This window comes from Equus przewalskii, chromosome 5 (assembly GCF_037783145.1).
Source record: "Equus przewalskii isolate Varuska chromosome 5, EquPr2, whole genome shotgun sequence".
NCBI lineage: Eukaryota > Metazoa > Chordata > Mammalia > Perissodactyla > Equidae > Equus > Equus przewalskii.
In genome coordinates this window covers 48,852,819-48,872,492 of record NC_091835.1, presented here as the reverse complement: position 1 = coordinate 48,872,492, position 19,674 = coordinate 48,852,819, and the positions used below count along the sequence as shown (strand labels likewise).

The 19,674-nt window shown below is 41.1% G+C and overlaps 2 protein-coding genes and 1 long non-coding RNA gene across 3 annotated transcripts in view; 2 read left to right on the top strand and 1 right to left on the bottom strand.

The window, feature by feature from the left end:
• The window catches only part of GYS2 (glycogen synthase 2), a 52,759-nt gene extending 49,477 nt beyond the window's left edge, over positions 1–3,282 (top strand). The window contains exons 15-16 of the mRNA XM_008526235.2: positions 822–902; positions 2,870–3,282. Coding sequence (XP_008524457.1) covers positions 822–902; positions 2,870–3,091 — 303 coding nt within the window. The 3' untranslated portion in view covers positions 3,092–3,282. The remainder of the gene's footprint in view (positions 1–821; positions 903–2,869) is intronic.
• Positions 3,283–7,176: 3,894 nt separating this feature from the next.
• SPX (spexin hormone) lies at positions 7,177–17,065 on the bottom strand. The gene is made up of 6 exons (XM_008526233.2): positions 16,874–17,065; positions 16,390–16,470; positions 15,912–15,969; positions 15,295–15,357; positions 13,585–13,668; positions 7,177–8,541 (listed from the first exon to the last, which is right to left on the bottom strand). Exons 1-6 carry the CDS (start codon positions 16,877–16,879, stop codon positions 8,483–8,485), a joined length of 351 nt encoding a protein of 116 aa, XP_008524455.1. The 5' UTR covers positions 16,880–17,065; the 3' UTR covers positions 7,177–8,482.
• Positions 15,806–19,306, top strand: LOC103554932 (uncharacterized). The gene is made up of 3 exons (XR_011540333.1): positions 15,806–15,924; positions 17,451–17,538; positions 19,172–19,306. It is a non-coding gene; the product is annotated as an uncharacterized lncRNA (long non-coding RNA).
• Positions 19,307–19,674: the final 368 nt, after the last annotated feature.

Here is a 19,674-nt window from a genome sequence, read left to right as displayed (position 1 = left end):
TCTGCTTAGATATGGTTAAACATCCCTCGGGGCTGGCCCGGTGGCGCAGTGGTTAAGTGCGCACGTTCCGCTTCTCAGCAGGCCGGGGTTCGCTGGTTCCGATCCCGGGTGCGGACGTGGCACCGCTTGGTACGCCATGCTGTGGTAGGCGTCCCATGTATAAAGTAGAGGAAGATGGGCATGGATGTTAGCTCAGGGCCAGGCTTCCTCAGCAAAAAGAGGAGGATTGGCAGTAGTTAGCTCAGGGCTAATCTTCCTCAAAAAAAAAAAAAAAAAAAATTGTTAAAAAAAAAAAGAAAAAAAATCCCAGACAAATGATGGATGCTGCCATTTGCTAAGTATCTACCCACACTAATGCCCCTGCTCATTACAACCCAGGATGACTGAATTTACTGTCTTCATTTTATAATGAAAGCAGAATGATAAGGCCCTTCGAAGTTATGTTTCTTACCTATGGTCTGAATCAGGATTTAAATACAGCTTGTCTGATTATTCAGGTCCCATTTTTTCCCCCATGCCATACTGCTTCTCTATAGAATGAACAGTGTTTTCAGTCACCGGAGTGCTCAATTCATTCTTCAGTAAGGCCAGTATGATTTTCCCTCCAATATTTTGTGGTGTTTCTCTACCATGTCGTTGAAAAATAATAAAACTATAAACTGTCATTCTTTCTTTCTGATTCCCAAACTTCAGGTGAATAGAATCTGCTCCTTTCTAAAAAATATATTTCATAACTAGGAGGATAATATTTTATATAATAACTTGGTTATTGAGGTATATAAATCTTTTTTTTAACCTTTGAATTGATCTTTATCATATAGTATTACCAGCATGCCAGGTACCTGACATTAAGCAAAGCTTTTCCAGATAAATTCCATATGGAACCTACATCACCACCAACGGTAAATACTTTATGTATTGTTTATTTGTTTTGAAAGCTAAACTTCTTATTTGCGGCAAGTCCTAACAATACCTTTTAATTTGGAAGTAGCTAAGTACACAAACTGTTATGCTTTTTCATAGTGTGGTATCAACGCAAAGAATAGAGGAACTCTCAGACCCAGTCATAGTGCCCGATTCAGAATCAGCTTTACGTATAGAATAAGTAGACAGTCAGCTAATTCACGTCACCGGGGAAGCACCGCCATATTAAAACTGTCTCTGCCTTGGTGCTCGAAAATGCTCCATTAGACGTCCAATCTTTTGGGAGTTGTTCAAAACTAAAGTGGTCTGCTTTAACAAGAAGTTAATTTGTTATCCAAGGAAGTGTTTAAATATAGGGTGACGACTTGGCAAGGGTCATCAGATTCACTTAGAAGGATATAAGACAGGAAACACAGCTTGAAGAAGGGCAGCACCAGGAATTTCTCTTCAGTGGGACCAGTCCTTCCAGCAGTCTAGGTAGTGGTCCAAGAGCTGAACTTCTTTGCTCCTCTACCCACCAGATGAAAGCTTAGGTGCAAAAACATGAGACCCATACCATTGCGTATGAGCTCCATCTTAGCTTAGTAGTTCCATGCCCCACAGGAGCCAATATCATGTAAATATTCACAGACAAGCTCCATGTCTCCACAGGAATGTGCCCAATTATAAGAGGCATCAAATTCACGGAATCCCAAAAGCTATGGATCCTCATCAAGTATTTATAGATCCTCTGAGTTCAGATGTAATTTCTCAATCAGGAGTCATTTTTACCATAAACAATTTTGCCTAATAGCACAACTGACATTCCACCTATATCAGGTGTCCAGAACAGATCTAGAAAGTTAACCCAAGGTAAAGTTTGCCCATAGAGAAGGTGTAAGGGTTTCGTAAATCCCTGTCTACAAATTCCAACTCCCATGTTCACACTTCTAACAGAGTTAGTTGCTTAATATTTGGAGGCAAACCTGCACCTGATGATAATTCAGCTATATTCATCCATTTATCTCCTTACTCAACTGAAGAGCATTGAGTATCTACTCTGAGCCAGGTCATAAGTGCAGGACTGCGCTCTTTTTCTCTATTGCTTTCAATACAGAAAAGTAAAGTATCTGAGCCTGGAAATGACTGTTCACGTATGACATAAAAATAGTTGAAATACGCAGTGACAAGTGCTGTAACAATTTTATACATTTGTCTCCCCGTTCCAGCCTGTGCACTTCTAGATGGGAGGGATCATGGTCTTCATCTTTGTTTCCTCAGTGGCATTATGGTGCCTAACTCATAGTTGGTGCTTAGTATGCTTAGCAAATAAGTTATCTCAGTGAAGCTTAGGTAGAAGGGCAATTTGATTAAAACCTAGTGATACTTGCTCATTAACTGAAATAAAAGTGACTGGTGGAATTTCAGGGTCAGCTAAGTGGCCTGGCTTCCAGGATTCTTTCTAATGGTGGCTGTCCACACATGTACGTCCAGGCTGCCCATGTCATGCAATTTCATCGAGCAGATCTGAAGGATGACATAGAGTCTGACAATGTCAGCAGTGTAATATGGCAGTTGAGATTAAAGGCTTTGGAGTCATCACCGCCCTGGTACAAAGCTTTGCTCTACCACTTACCTGCTGTGTGACCTTGGGCAAGTCATTTGTCCTCTCTAACTTTCAATTTCCTTTTGTAAATGGGAAGAACAAATTTATCAGAGTTGTTACAATGATTAAATAAGGTAACATATGTATAGCACCTGGCATATTTCAGTGCTTAATAAAGGGTAGCTGTTTACGTCATGAATCTTTCTTGACCTTGGTGGTAGCAGAATCAAAGTTAATAGCCCCTAAACTGACCAAAAAATACATCCAACTATGTTTTTCATTAAATGCACATGCATAGTGTTTACATTGTTGAAAATCCAGAAGTCATTATAATGTCTGTCTTATTTTTCTCTTTGACAGACAGAAGGATTTAAATATCCCAGGCCTTCCTCAGTACCACCTTCCCCTTCGGGGTCTCAGGTCTCCAGTCCTCAGAGCAGTGATGTGGAGGATGAAGATGAGGATGAGCGATACGATGAGGAAGAGGAGGCGGAGAGGGATCGCTTAAACATCAAGTCACCGTTTGCTCTAAGTCATGTTCACCACAGGAAGAAGAAGCTGCACGGCGAATACAAGAACTGAAGCCCACGCCTCCCGACAGGGCTAACGTAGTAAGAACACAGTAAGAATGAATATTTAAAGAAATGAAAATGCCCCCAATTTCATTTTCTTCTGAGTATTACAACGGAATTTATTTTCTGCCGAAAAAGTGGAGGAGATTAAGTGATGGGCAATTTTGTAACTTACAATAAAATTCATGTTATTGTCCCCAACTTCTTTTTCCCCAGTAAAATTAGGCATGGGAAAGAGTGTTAATTGAGGGAGGAAGACTGGAAGTGTTTTTTGGTTTTTGTTTGTTTTTTTTGTGAGGAAGATTGGCCCAGAGCTAACATCTGTTGCCACTCTTCCTCTTTTTCTTTTCTCTCCCCAAAGCCCCCCAGGACATCGTTGTATATCCTAGTTGTAGGTTCCCCTAGTTCCTCAGTGTGGGATGCCGCCTCAGCATGGCTTGATGAGCTGTGCTAGGTCCATGCCCAGGATCTAAACCATCAAACCCCAGGCTGCCGAAGCAGAGTGCACAAACCCAACCACTTGGCCATGGGGGCTGACCTCTGGAAGCGTTTTTAAAATAGTTAATTTAAGCAGTAAGAATTTTCATTTACTAGTGTTTAATTTTAAATTACGATCACCATAATCGTTGCTTAGTATTTATACAGCTTCTATACCTTACCAACCCAGTCTACCATTTCCCCCACAAAGGAGCCTGATCTTAACCATTAATGTGCACTACCTACACATTTTAAATAACTCGGTCTTTAGTGATTATTTCCACCTTTCACATGAGAACCATGAATTCATATTTTGCTTTGCAGACAATCAAAATCCATAAGAAAATGGCTATCCTAAATCCAGACCTTGATGCATGTTGACGCATATTTACACATTCACTTCTCAAATTAATGATAGGAAGATGTTGCCGTGTGTACAGTACCATCTGACTGTAATGATTTTTCTATTGTTTAAAAGGAAAGCCTTTTTGAAAACTTGGTCAATTTTCCGTAGATGATAAATTGTTAAATCCAAATGAATAAATATATCAATATTTAAAGATTTAACTTTCATTGATAATGTCTTGTTTAAAATCCTTTTAGGGGGCAGCCAGGTGGCATAGTGATTAAGTTCGTGTGCTCTCCTTCCGCAGCCCCAGGGTTTGTGGGTTCAGATCCCAGGTGCCGACCTACACTCTGCTCATCATGCCATGCTATGGCAGCATCCCACATAAAAAATAGATGAAGATTGGCACAGATCTTAGCACATAAAAAATAGATGAAGATTGGCACAGATCTTAGCTCAGGGATAATCTTCCTCAAGCAAAAAGAGGAAGATTGGCAACAGCTCGGGGCCACTCTTCCTCACCAAATAAATAAATAAGTAAAATAAAATAAAATTCTTTTAAACATTTAAATAAGATAATGACGTGTAAAGCTCCTGCTATGTAATATAGTGCCTTAGGAAGGATAACATTTACAACTATCTTTTAAAAAAGAAAATATAGAGTCTACCTAAATATACTAATGATTATTCACAATATGTTTAGCAACACTGTTGAATGATTATAGTTAAACATATTTATGTTTTAAATGTGATTAAATCTAAATCGGCAAAAACAAAACCCCAAATCACCACATCCACTCTTGGATTGTTTTTTTAAAAACTGAGTATTGTTACATTTAGATCACAGTTGATACCTCGGTTGGTTTATCAATTGGCCTAGGTCTGTGGAGGCTCTAAAAAGTTTTGGTTTTCTCAGTGCTGGATTGTTGATGGCACCAGGTTAGAGTAACAATGATGGTGTGTCAGATGGTTCAAGCCCAATGGAAAACTGTAATCCAGCTCTCCTACTGCCCCATTGTTAGGAAAAAGTAGAAAAATGGTGAATACAAGCAACAAATCAGGCCAAAATTGCAAACTCACCTCATTTAGAGGTTCAGGAAGAAGGGAAATCAATTACCTAAAGCCTAATCCTTGAAAAATGCCCTGTGGGTGCCAATTAACCCAGCGTCTGCAGAATACTTTGGAAAGCTCTGCACTGAATGTCAGAAAAAAAATGAAATGGATTTGTCTTACAACACAAATACTCGTTTGCTGAACTGCCAGAAAGATCTCATAATAAAAGGGAGTTTCACTGTTACGATAACCATGAAAATGTATTCCTAGTAAAGTGACACAATGTGTATATTCAGATGATACTCTTGGTTGGTAATTGGCTAGTCCACTGTTAGTGAAAGCATGAGCTACTCCGTAAAATACCTTCTTAATATAAAATTTCAAAATTCAAGAGCTTTTTTTAAAGTGAAAGAATAGTTGTCTGATTAGAAATGCATACAAATGATAGGACACACGGAAGTTAACTGACTTGCAAACACCTGGTTTTGAGTGGCATGTGTGGGAATCAGGGTTTCTGCCCAGCACTCGGTCCTCTACTGCGACCACTGAGCTGCATCCCCTTGCTCCTGCCATATATTTATCCTTTCTCCAAGATTGACAAAGCCCAGTAAGGAGCAACAAATATGGTTATTAGCAGATGACTGCGCCTTGCGCAATGCCTTACACATAGCAGTTGCATAAATGAATGGTCTAATTGGGAGAAATAGAGGTACAAAAAAATGGATGCTTTTAAAAAATGTACATATTCATAAGTTGGAGGACAGAAACTATAGAAAATTGTGTATGCCTGACCAGCTCACAGCAGGACTTTTTTTAATGCATTGTACCATCCTTCCTTCCATCATTAAGAGTTAGGGTGAATAGAGCTGGTTTTACATAAACTGATGAGAATATAAAATGTTACAAGTGCTATTCTAACAGTTTTCCAAGGCACAAGGAGAACTCAGAAGAGGGACTGGTCAAGTGAACCTGGGAAAGTCCAAAGAGGCTCATTTAAGACGAGCCTAAATTTCTACGAAGTAATGTGGGGGATACGACTGCCACCTTTACATGGTGCTTGTAAATCTCAAATCAAATGAGAAACGAATTCTTCCTAAAGGAATTTATGGTCCAGTAGGACAAGACCAACAGGTTATATTCCCAACTCCCCTTTCTCCTGCAGCCAAAGTAAAATAATGTAACTCAAGGTTGATAGGATATAGACCTTTATTTCTCATAACCAGGTAAAGAAGAAATGCTAGTTGGCAGCTGACTTTAACATGGCAGAGCCTCTTCGCCTTCTCGCCTCTCTCAGGATCACAATGGTGGTATGGGAAGAGAGGAAGCATCCACTGGGGAACCCCAGGGAAATAAAAAATACTTGAGAGCCCACATTGGTGGCCAGAGAACCACAGGGGAGGCAGGATACAGGGCAAAGAGGAGAAGAGCAGCTGCAGTTGTGCTGAGAGTGGCTGCAAGTCCAGTCTAGAGGTGAGGGGGCCTGAGTACCTGGACATGTGTTCGAGGCAGATATTTCCCAATTTTAAAATACAAGCTATACCATGTGAAAATTTTTGGATTGCTGATCACTTGTTCATTTCAGTTTTGAAAAAGATAGAAATAAAGAGAATTGCAAAGACACCCTAAGGGAGATAGAAAGTTACAGCAAACTGGGCAGAGGGGCCTTTATGCACCTACTGTGTTCATCAGAACAGCTGTACGGCAGAACATTCAAGGTTTTCAAGTCCCTATAATACTTGGAGCTGATAGTATTTTAACAGCTATTGGTCATTTAGAAAGCTTCTAAAAACTCTGTTTTAGCGTGAAATACTTGAGATGGTTCTAGTTAATTGTGGGAATTAGTTTTTTCATAAGCTAGATTTAAAAAGTGTTCTTGGGAGGCTGGTCTGGTGGCTTAGTGGTTAAGTTTGCATGCTTTGCTTCGGCACCCCGGGGTTTGCAGGTTTGGATCCTGGGAGTGGACCTACCCACTGCTCATCAAGCCATGCTGTGGAGGCGTCCTACATAAAAAATAGAGGAAGACTGGCTCAGGGACAATCTTCCTCACCAAAAACAAAACAAAAACAAAAGAAAAGTATTCTTGGACTAAGCATAATATCTAAATAGCCAATATATACAAGTCTTTGTGAACTGAATAAATAATTCTCAATAAACTGGACATATGCACTGTTCAGAAAAATCCACTTTAAAATCAAATTATAATTAAGGACAGTTGCCTATTATGATACCACAGGTTTTTTTAATGCTAGCATATTTTTTTCAACAGAGGTCAATTTACATTAACTTGAATATAGTTTCGTTACTCAATTATGAAACAAGATACAGACAAATCTTATAAGCACAGTTTTGACTGTACAACACAATGAAACTGTAATTCCAAGTTACAAAGACATTCACACAAAAATATTCCTTAGTACTGAATAATGGCTATATACTGATGATAGTAAGAATTAATAATACTTTCCACTTATGGTATTTATGAATAATATTCTCAATTAATTAGGTCAAAAATAATTAACATGATAGTCATAATTCCAAATAAATATATTATTGTGTTTGCTGTAGGTATGTATGTGCATATATATATATTTTTTTTCTTTTTTTCAGATAGTATTGAACCCAAGTTGACTTTGAAAAGAAACAAATTAGGGATATTACCACGCACTTACGTTATCAGGGTGCCTTTATGTAATGTTTGATGTCAAATAAAGACTAGAGTTCTAGTCAATTGGAGTAGGCAGTCTTTGAGTTTGTTTAGCCATGGAAAATGGGTTACCTCTAAAAAACTGGTTTGTTCCTTTTGTACAATGTACACAGGAGCAGAGTGTGTCTCCATTTGCTTATTTCCCAGTAACTTTTAGACCCATGTGTCTAAAGTCGGGGAGGTCTCCAAAGAACACAGGGGGGAGCTCCTGGCTGTGGAACATCAGCGAAGCTTCCACCTGCTCCAGCCTCACCTCTAGCCACCTCTCTCAGCAGCCACACTGAAGCGTTCTACCACAGGCCTCCTGCCCACTCACCCGCTCCCACTTCCCTTCTTAACAACTTACCTCTCCTGGATAACTGCTAAGAGAATCACACTCTGTTCTTTCCCATCCCACTATGCTTCTCCCTCACTCTCCCTGGGGATGGGAAAGGGGAGAAGGAAAGGGAGATTTACTGCTGAGTGACAAGACAATGCAAGTGGGTGACAGCATGAAAAAACCAACCGCTAGGAATTATTAGACCAAAATGGATATCTGTTTTAACAAAAGACAGTCTAAAGGGTCTTCAGCCTTACAATCAAAAATGCTCTAAAAAATTCAAGAGTAAGACACAAAGTGATCTAAACAGGACTGGAAGCAATGAAAGAAGGCAATGAAGTTCTCTGCTAAGAACTCTACATTATTTTGCATCCAGAAGAATAAATCTAGCTGTGCGTGTTCCTAAGATTACAAATGAAGTAAAAGGGTCTGCGGGTTTTATTCACGTGGTTCATCTTTTCAGCAAGAACAGAACTGTAATTGAATGTAATCTGGTCTATTTTCACCAGTTTAGCAGACTGTCTTCTAGGAATCTGGTTTGATCAAAATTTTCTTCTCCAGCTGTAAAAAAAAAAAAAAAAAAAATTATACAAAATAAACACCCAGCCTGTGTTTTAAAAGGAGAAAAGATATTTGAAGAGAACCTCAGGAAATAAACATTTAGTCCCTTAAGTTATGTTAGCTTGTGCACTCTGCTACTGAAAATCCAAAAAGTTGGATTTTCATTGATTTGGTTTTAAAATTTTCCCCCTCAGCTTGGGATACATGGGAGTATTCACATTTCAAATCTGAATCTCCAAAATGAATGAAACGAAAATGTGGTATGTTTGGTAGAAATCTGAAAAGGCCACGTGTCTTGCTGTAAGTATGTCTCAAGTCTAAATATCCACCATTAGAACCATTGGCTTCTATCAAGGTACTGTCTCTATTTCCTATTGAAATGAAGCTTTCTTGGGAAAGATGAAGTAGGAACACTTTTGCAAATATTCCCTTATTAGCTGAGCTAGAGGTCTAGGGAGGAAATGAGACAAAAAGAAGAGACCCTTGTTAGCTGTACGGGATTGCAAAACTTCAGAGCATGGGAAATCACATCTGGGGAGGGATAACTGAGTCAGATGATAGCAGTTTCTGGGACTCTAAAAATAGGTAGAAAGGCTAAAACCCACAATGGGGTAGGGAGAGGGAGCTTCCAGAAGCAAAATGCTTCTCCTAATTTTCTCTGAGATCATCTCCAGATAAAACCACATTCCCTCAGTTAGTTCCAATATCATTTGAACGTCTGGGTTAACTTTTAACCTGAACTGCTAGCACATTTTGAAATATTGCAGATAATGGGTTGCTCTTTAAAGGGAGGGGGAAAAAAAAACAGCAAGAAGGCATCCCTCTATATACTTCACTAAAATAAAAATCCACCACATAAAATAAGAGCCTTCCCAATAATACGTAGAGACTTTAGAATAAAAATAGCAAAGATGACTAGTGATTAATACATCATACAGGAATCTATGACTTTTGACGAACAGAAATGACAAGCAGTAGGATATATTGGAGTATATGAGGAAGCCATTTGGTGTAAACCTAATTGGCTTGACTTTGTTTTTCCAAAAGGACCTGACATGGCCGTTGAGCACGCATTGTATATCTGCTTAAGTATTTGCTTTGTCCCACAGACAAGAACAAATGGCCTTAAGAAAAAGGTGCAACTTCCCCCACATTGGCATTTCCTTAATGATAAGCATCTTTCCCTAGGCTAGGAACTGATTGCTGTGCTCACCCCACAATAGATCTGCTCCCTGCTGTGTGCACCGAAACAGCATACCTACTACCTGCTGTGTCCATCAATCACTGTGCCGACAGAGGAGTCTCATGACTATTGTAAAAGTGACATTTCAATCATATGTGAAACATGCTCTTTGAGGGTATCTAACCACTCTGTACACCCCACTTCTTTGGTGCCCTTCCTTCCTTCAGAAAGGAAGGCCCTGGGCTGTATGGTCCTCACATTTTGGCTCACAATAAACTCACTCCAAATTTTCATTTATAGATTGGTTATGGATTATTTGCATTGATACTTTTCATCAACTTAGATTAATAAAATTTTGTTTCCTTACCTCATTATCAGAGACAAGCCACTTAGGAAACTTCAATAATTAAAAAAATTTATTTTTCAAACAAGACGTGAAACAGGGATGTATAATCATATCCTTCCCCTAAGGTTTCTAATGAAGATCCCTCTCCCCGACTTGAAAATTAGCTCTCCCTTTTTCCATTCTAGCTCGCTTTCCTTTCTGGCTCTGCACATCTTCCAGCAATCAAATCTAAACCTTCACCATCAACCTGTCTCCACCAGCACTTTCCTCCTACTGACCTCAAGGATCAGGAAGTGTGCCAAGAGTGGAGTTTAGGAAAGATCACCTTGAATGCAGCAGCATCGTCTACCTGTTATTCAACTATTTCTCACTTTTTCATTGCCAGAGTTCTGAGAGCCACGTCAGCTAGTACCTTCTTTCTCTTAGCTCTGCAGTTCACTTTCTTGTCCCAAATTGCCTCTGGACAAGGTGTCAGAAAGGGCATGGCAGCAGCAAATTGTGTCACTGGGCAAGGGCTGAGTGGAAGTCCTGTAAACGGCTGTTCAGTGACCCTTCCTAGCCACGATTATCTTCTTTTGCCCTTGATATCTGTATTCTTACTAAGCATTCTGCTACATTTGACATTTCTAATCACTCCTTCCTTGAAAGTTTCCCTCCTTGACTTCTGGACTCTGTTATGCTGGTTCTCCTCTTAACATTTCTGCCAGCTCCTTTTAATGTCCCTTCACTGATTTCACTGTCTTCTTGATCTCTGAGTATTCTCCAAGGTAATCCTTTATTTTCTGCACTTCTCCCACTACATCGGAGGCCTGGGAGTGATTTCCATTTTCATGGTTTCAACCTTTATTATTAACTGGCTCTGAATTTCCAGTTGTTCCCAAACCTGACTGATCATGGGAATAGTTTTGAGGAATTTCTTAAAGTCCAGTTTTCTGAGCTATTAGCATCAATTAATTAGCAACAGCAATGATTAATTAATAGATAAGCTTTAATATCTGACACTCAGTAGAGATTCCCATATTGTAGCTATTGTTATGACTCTTGTTGCTACCGTATATCCCATAACCAGACTCATCTTCCTTCACAATGTCATCTCTCTACTGAAAATCCAGAGCGCATCTTATTGATTCTCAGATAAATAATAAGTCATCTTTGGTTCTTCATGCCACTTCCAGTATGTACCTGTCATGTGATAGTAGGCAAGTTATTTAATTTTTCTGTGCCTCTATTTCCTCATCTGTAAATTGTGGATAATAAGGGTGCTTACCTCTTAGAGCTACTGTGAGAATTAAATGCATTAATCCACATCCAGTGCTTAGAACAGTGCCTGACACACTGCATTATAGCAAACCCTCAATAATTATCAGCTAGAGGTAGCAGTAATAGTGGTAGCCATTCTCATAGCTCTGTCATAACACGACTCCTACATTCCGCTATTCCACCGACTGCTCCCCCTATCTTTTCACCGCACAGGCCACTCTCACTCTTGCTTTTGCTTAATCTGCTTTCTTCTCTGCCTGCCACAGTGCTGGCATCCAACAGGCAGAAATGCATATTTGCTGAATTAAGTTTTATAATCCCCCCTACTCACCCAAGTCAGCCCTGGCTTTGCTCTGAATTCAAAAGACCCCTTTATCCCACTCTCTTCCATTGGCTTCTGATTGGTATTTTTTCACAACGAAGTCATAACCTGAAGCCAGCGCTCTTCCCCTCCCTCACACAGCCCGTCCAATACTAGGCGCAGAGCACACGTGCTTTCTCATTGGCCCTAGTGTCAGAGCACTAGGCCAGCAGCCCGTACTTTGACCACCGGATCACCACTATATTTTTTTATACATTTTAAAATTAAAATTGTTATAAATATGGCAACACTACAATTTTTGAAAGGAAAAATTCTAGGTCTATTTATTATGGTTTGATGACCTCTATTATAAATAGTAATAAAAATTATGTACAGACACGTGTTGCTTAACGATGGGGATATGTTCTGAGAAACGTGTCATAAGGCAATTTCGTTGTTGTGCGAACATCATAGAGTGTACTGAAGGGGAACAAAATTTGCCACCCCAAAAATGTGGCTTTTTAACATGAGGATTATTTTCAGCTGAGCATTTTTAAGACATGAAAGACTCAGAAAGTTTTTCCTATTACCTCTCCCTTAACTGACTAAAAGAATTCAGATTAAAAAAACCTATCTCAAGAAGCAGCTATCACCTTAACGTAACATGAACTAAGTGGGAGACATGGAGGAACCTAGAAAAGCCTGTTTGTTGGGCTCCCCTCTGTGTTCTTCTGTCTCTCTGTGGTCAAACACTTGTTTTTCAAACGTTTGCTCCTTTTCACCTACCTGTGAGTTGCTTTCCTTCCCTTTGAGGGCCCTGACTCTCCCAACCCGCGACATCTTTTGCCTTTATCTGAAGATGGTATTTAGGTTGCAGGCTTCAGCCATTTTGGTGAGTTACTCAGTTTTCCTGAGTTTCCCCCATGTATCCATGTTATTAAACTTTGGTCTATTTTTCTCCTGTTAATCTGTCTCATGTCAATTTAACTCTTAAACCAGCCAGAAGAACCTAGAAGGCTAGAGGAAAATTTCTTCCTCCTCCATGGTACTTACACAAACCTAGATGGTATGGCCTACTACACACCTAGGCTATCTGGTACTAATCTTACGGGACCAGTGTCATATATGTGGTCCATCACTGACTAAAATGTCATTATGTGTCACATGACTATACCTTGCTTCATTTGGCTCTCATGGCATTCCTGCCCATGAATATCATTATTCCGGTTTACCAATAATGATACTAAGGCTCATGGTCACCTAGCTGGTAAAGCAGCAAAGCCAGGATTTGAACCCAGTCCTGTTATATACTCCAAGACCCTTGCTAATCTGTTACTGAGACACAGTAATTCATCCACTAGTTTTAATGCTACGTGGACAGTGTCCCTATTTGGAGATTACACCTAATCTTGGTATAGAAGAAACTGTACAGTGTGTGAAAATTACACAGGCTTAGAATCAAAACTGACCCATGTCGATGAAGGTGACCCATATGAAACTGCTCTGTTTGTAAGTAAAAATAGTTGATTTTCAGCATTTTCATTGGGTTCAACCTTTAACAGTGAGTAATTGGATTTGCAATTATTTAAACCTCTTTTGGTCTCAGTTTTTTTAACTATAAAACAAAGCTGTTTATAGTTGGACTCTGAGCTTTTTATTCTAGAGTTCTAAGAGAAATAAAGGTTACAATAGGCTATAGATTGTGGAATTCATATGAAATGTCCCAGTCTCACCAAGGAAATGTTTTTAAGTTTCAGGGACTTACTTTAGTGAGAAATATACTGGTCTTTATGTAATAAACATCACTGTGAATTTCTGGGGGAGGGGGTGGTAACTGTTAATTATTTTTAAAAAGCAGAATAAATAAAAGTAACTTTGTTGTATTTAACATAGAATTTCAAAAGTAATCAAAGCTTCTCTGTCTGCAGTTGAAAGAGGTCACTATACTTGTACCTTCTTGTAGTTTCTGCAAGGAAGCCAGTAACAGAGCTGCCGCCTCTGGAAGAGTCAGTAGTTGGGAGTTTGGGCTTCGTCTTTCTGGAGAAACAAAAATGTATACATAGTCTATTAGTATTTAAATATTCATATACACAAATTATATTCCAGTATGCTATAATACTAGGAAAACCTCTGTGAAACAGATTTTTTTTGGTGAGGAAGATTGGCCCTGAGCTAACATCTGCTGCCAATCTTCCTCTTTTTTTTCCTCCCCAAAGCCCCAGTACATAGTTGTGTAGCCTAGTTGTAAGTCATTCTGGTTCCTCCCTGTGGGATGCCGCCACAGTGTGGCTTGAGGAGCAGTGTGTGGGTCCACAACTGGGATCAGAACCTAGGGCCCCACAGCAGTGTGTGGGAACTTAACCACTATGCCACCGGCCGCAGGTGAATCAGTAAAGGCTGATTTTTATAATTTGAAACATTTTCACATTTCCCTTGGACAATACTTACAATTGGTTATGTTGTGTATTACAGGGCACAGAAGATAATTTAAACTATATACTACAGAGAATTTTGTGAAAGCAAGGAGGATTAAGATTAAGAGTGCTTGCAGGGCCAGCCTGGTGGCTAGTGGTTAAATTCACAAACTCATCAAGCCATGCTATGGCGGCATCCCACATAAACTAGAGGAAGGCTGGCACAGATGTTAACTCAGCAATAATCTTCCACAAGCAAAAAGAGGAAGATTGGCAACAGATGTTAGCTCAGGGCCAATCTTCCTCACACACACACACACACACACAGAAAGATTGAGAGCCTTTGAAAATTGTCACCCTTCAGAGATAAATATGGGATGTCTGGGCAGAAAGGTTGAAATGTGATCCTGCACGGCGCCTGGACTACTTCCTCTCTTGTCACTTCCAACGATAAGATGAGATAAGCTACCATCTTCCCACGTGTAAAGGCAATTATTTGACTGAAGGAGTATCTGCGAAATATTCAAAATGACTTCAAATCTAAGTTGACAGAAGAAAAACTTTCCTGATTCAACACAAACCGTCGGAGCAGCTGTGGTGGGAAAACAAATCTTCTCATAAAGTAAATAAGCTAAACGACCCTGCAAGCTTGAAGGTAAACAAACATTTGTTAAGCAACTACTCTGTGCTCAACACAGTGTTTGGTGTTTTCCAAAATGAGTTGTATACTTTTTATTTTTAGCATTTCAACCTTTAATATGTATCAAAATTAATTATATTGTTATCTTTTAAATCCAATGGCATGGAAAGGTTTATCATGAAAAATAATAGTCCCTGGCCCCATTCTTAATGGCCCCCACTGAGTAACTATTTCTGACTTTGAACCTTTTGATTGCTTTTTGTAGTAATATAATGGAGACATAGGTTTGAAATTTCTATTTTAGTAATATTTGACAATATTTTAGTAACAACAACAATGGTGTTTAAGAGGTAACTGTGTAAAGGTCCTGTCGTAAAGGGGGAGGGACATTTCCGGGGGCAGCTGCACAGTTCTGGCCACCCCTCCTCACCCCTCAGAGCTGAACCCCGGCCTGGCCGGTCCCTGGAGCGCCCCCTGGGGACCGCGGCACACCCTGGCGGCCCGAGGCCGGTCTGAGCCGCTGGCGACCCGCGCCGGGCGGAGCGCGCTCTGCCCTCTCCGTGCTGCCCGAAGTCGCCGGCTGGCCCCCTGGGTCCCTCGGTCACTCACCGGGCGGCGGCCGGTCGGAGAGGTCCTTCCTCCGGCTCTGGTCTGCGAGGAAGCGGCGGCCCTCTGCAAAGGCGACACACGGGGCTCAGCGCCCGCCCGGCCCGGGCGATCGGGGTGACACCAGCCGCTGGGCACCGCGAGTCCCCAGGCCGGGAGCGGGGCGACGGCGGCGGCGGCGGCCGGTCGCTCGTGGTCGAGATCTGCGCCGGTGCCAAGTTTCATGCACTCCGACCCCGGGCCGAGCCAGGCGCCGGCGAAGGGACCAGGAGGAGAGGCCCGCGCCCCGCGACTGGGCTTGGGGGCAGGGCTCCTGCTCCCCAGCCGGGGCGTTGCCGCCCAGGCAGCCCTGGACTCTTCCTCTGTGCCCAGAGCCAGCAACCCTCCAGTTTGGGATGGGGGATTTCTAATAATCAGAGGGTCCTCCCTTTCCACCGCTTCCCTCCCCCGCACCCCGTCCCTTTTCCTTGATGAACTGAGACGAGGATGACCTCGATTATTTAAGGGAACAAACTCGATATTATTCTCTCCCCACAGTTCTTCGTCTGTCCCATGGATTCATGCACCCCTAAGGGTCTTCCCTTTATTGCTGTAGGAAGAGCAAAGTATTTGGAACGTACGTGCGCCCTTCAGGTAGAGCATAGCCTGAGGAGTCCAATTCCTTCTCTCAAAGAGTCTCTGCAACCCGGGGAGAAGAGAAAAGCAGTTAATAAGACAGTACAGCCTAGTCCTCTATTAGGAAAAAAAAAAAAAAAGGGAGGGATGGAGGGAGGGAGGGGAGGAGGAGAGAGAGAGAGAGGGAGAGGGAGAGAGAGAATGAGAGAGAGAGAAAGAGAAAGCAAGGAGGAAGAAGGGAGGAAGAGAGGGAGGAAAGAGACAGGGAGAGAGAAAGGAAAAAAGGAAGGAAAGAAAAGAAGCAGTGGAGGAGGAGGAGGTGGGGAGGGGGAGGGAGGAAATGAAAGAAGAAGGAAGGGAGGAAGGGAGGAAGGAAGGAAGATAGGGAGGAAGGAAGGAAGGAAGGAAGGGAGGGAGGGAGGGAGGGAGGGAGGAAGGAAGAGAGTGATAGCCCACCCAGGATCCCCAAGTGCACTTGGTTACCTGCGGTGCACCGCTGGAGTTTCCCATGGAAGAAAACACCAGGAAAAGAGCCAAGGTTGTTGCCACCAGACTTCTCAATCCCTGCAGGAAAAGATCAATCAAAGAGAATCATTTCTGTGCCTGTAGAATCTTCTGCTTCCTTCCTTGACGCCTGGACAATTACAAACTCCTTACTTTTTTGCTATTTTCTGTTTTAATACTCAGTATGTGGAGAAGGGAGTTCCCCAGTTTACCTTCTATTTAATCCACAAAGAGTTCTTTTTCAAAAAAATATTTAAAAATATATTATTTTCATTAACTCAAGTGAGGAATTAGGTGAATCAGGAAAAAAACTTTTTAATAAAATCAAATGATTTTCATATTTTAGAGGCATATTGTTTAAAATCCTTTAGCCTCTAAAACACTTATTAAACATAAAATAGGTAAAAAGCTGTAAAGTGTTTTATAAAATAACTGAAAAGTCTCAAGTAAAACCTTTACTTACCTTCATGTTCTGCTCCTTTCCAGAACCTGCAATAACTGTAACTTTCCCTATGAGTTTTCTTGTCTTGTTCTGAAGGTGGGGCTTTTAAAATCTTAGCGTCAAGGACCCGTCCCGATCATCTTGGGTAGAGTTAGGGAGTCCACAGGGACTTCTTGTCAATCTTCAAGATTGAGAGGATCTGCTGACTCCTCCTGGGAAATTCAATTGCAGGAAGTAGAGGAATGATTGATGGGTGGACATCATTTGTTTAGATACTGACCCATCAGCTGGGAGATAGTCTGAATATATCAGCATCATTGCTTTTGCTTTTCCCACTAGCTTCCCCAAACATTTTATTATTATTATTGTTAAAAAATGATTAACCCCAGGCAGAATCAAAAGTACATGAATAAAGCAAGAAAACTTATCTTGGGTAACTAGCTATCACTGATGACTAGAGATGAATCATTTGGGTAGAAATTCAAAGGTTAGGGAATCTCAGTGGAATTTGACATCAGTCATTTACTTTATTATCCATTCAGTTATTTAACAGATATTTATTGAATGCCCACTATGTATCACACACTCCTCCTTTTAGTTAAAGGGAAACAGCCATGCGTGAAAAAGACCCAATCTCTGCTTCGATCAAACTTGTCTTCTAGTCAGGGGGAAAACACTGCAAACTGGTAAGCATTCTAAACTGGCTAATAAAGTACAGAATGTTTTAAATACTTTATAAAGTAAATGTAAGCAAGATGATGTGATAAGGTGGGTGGTGGGCTGCTTTAGGGAGGGTGAAAACTGAAGTAAGTCTGGAAAGATAAGGTGGAGTCAGACATGGGATAAGCTGGGGTGGGAATTAGTATTCCAGGCATTCCAGGCAGAAGAAAGAAAAGCGAAATCTTGGGGATGGCCCAGAGCTTGGCTTGTTTGAGGAATATGAAGGAGACTCATGGAGCTAAAGTTGTGTGGGTGACAGGGGAGAGCACTGTGAGTTGAGACCGGAGAGGAAGAAACGGGCCAGTACGTATGAGAACATGATTATATGAAAGAAATGATGATGGCTTAGACTAGGGTGCTACTTGCTGGTAACGGAGAGCTGTAAATGAATTTGGGATGCTGGTTGGAAGTAGAAAATAGAGGACACATGGTTAAATGGGATATGAGAGTGTGAGAAAAATAAATCAGGGATGATGCTCAGATTTTTGGCTTAAACACCAGGTGAATGATGAAGCCATTTACTCAAATTGGAGAGACTTCAAAGGAAACAATTAAGAGAGGAATATTAAGAGTTGTCTTTTGGACATATTGAAATTAAAATGTATATTAGACATCCAAGTAGAAGTGCAAAGTAGGCAGTTGCAGATGCAAAGTTCTATAGAGCTCAGCAAAGAGGTCACCAGCCTACAGATTTTTTGTTTTCTAAAGGCAAGAATGATCAGATTTAAGAATTTTAAGAATTCTAAAATTTTTAAGGCAGAAAAAAGGTTGAGATCAAAAGAGAATACTTAGGGAGTGAATGGAGTTAAAGAAGAGAGGCAAGAACAGAGCTATGAGAACAAACAGAGAGAGAAAGAGGAGAGGGAGAGCCTGCAAAGGAAGTCGAGGTGAAGCAGTTGGAAAGAAAGGAGAAATTCCAGGAGACAGTGAGGCCATGGAAGCCAGGAGAATATCCAATAATGTTGAAGGTCAAGCTAGATGAAAGCTAAGAAATGTGAACTGGAATTTGGAATACAATGGTTTCTCAAGACGGAAGCTTGATTGGAATGGGTCAAAAGTGAGTAGGATATGAGGAAATAAAGATAAGTGTGGACAACCTTTTTAAGAAATCTCACTAAAAGGGGGAAAGGAAAAATGAACTTTTTAAAAAGATCATAGTCGAGTCTGGTGGAAGTGTGTTATTCTTTTTGGCCTTCCAGTCATATCTGAACCCTTTTATTTTTGGGAAATTCCTAAAATTCCCTAAATTATGAATTATGGAATTATGACTCTCGGTGGGAAGCAGAGTTTTCCTTCTTTGGTACAAGCTGAAAATTCCAGATACTCACTTTCCCAGACTCCCTATCTGGTAGGGTGTGGGCACATGACTCAGGCTTCAACCATCAGATATTCCCACTTGGATGGGGAATCTGGAACCAGGATGGAAAGAAGTGGGATCAGGAGAAACACTTCCTGGTGCAGCACTGGCTGTGGTAAGCTTGAGTTTGTTGGGGCAATACTGGCCACAGTGCTAGTGGCAGATTCCAGCATCCAGTGCTAGAGGGGATGGTATTCCACTGGCAGTGTCCTTCTAATAAAGTCCTCTTTTGCTTAAATCAGTCAGGTCAGTTGGTGTCTCTTGATGACAATGAAGAAACCATTTGCAGGACATGTATGCTGATGGCGATGATCAATGGAGAAGGAGAAACTGATGTTGTAGAAGAGAAGAGAAGTACAAAAGGGAATTCATAGAAGGCAAGGGGGATAGGATCCAAATGTGTCAATATTCAGTTGATAGAGTTACATCCATAGGCAGATATTGAGCAAGAACCTGAGAACCCCCATACGCTAAGGTACCATGGATAAGCGAGATGGTCCCTTTCTTCTAAAAGTTATAGCAGGGGCTGGCACTGTGGCCGAGTGGTTAAGTTCGCGCGTTCCACTGCAGGCGGCCCAGTGTTTCGTTGGTTCGAATCCTGGGCGTGGACATGGCACTGCTCGTCAGACCACGCTGAGGTGGCGTCCCACATGCCGTAACTAGAAGGACCCACAACGAAGAACATGCAACTTTGTACCCGGGGGGGTGGGGCTTTGGGGAGAAAAAGGAAAAAATAAATAAAATC

Bases quoted from the DNA above. Each gene is read 5' to 3' on its own strand.
- SPX (XM_008526233.2), bottom strand. The intron at 15,970-16,389 runs GTAACCAAGTGC...CCCGGGTTGCAG, and splicing joins ACTCCAGCGGTGCACCGCAG to AGACTCTTTGAGAGAAGGAA. The intron at 8,542-13,584 runs GTACAAGTATAG...TTTTTTTTACAG, and splicing joins CTTGCAGAAACTACAAGAAG to CTGGAGAAGAAAATTTTGAT.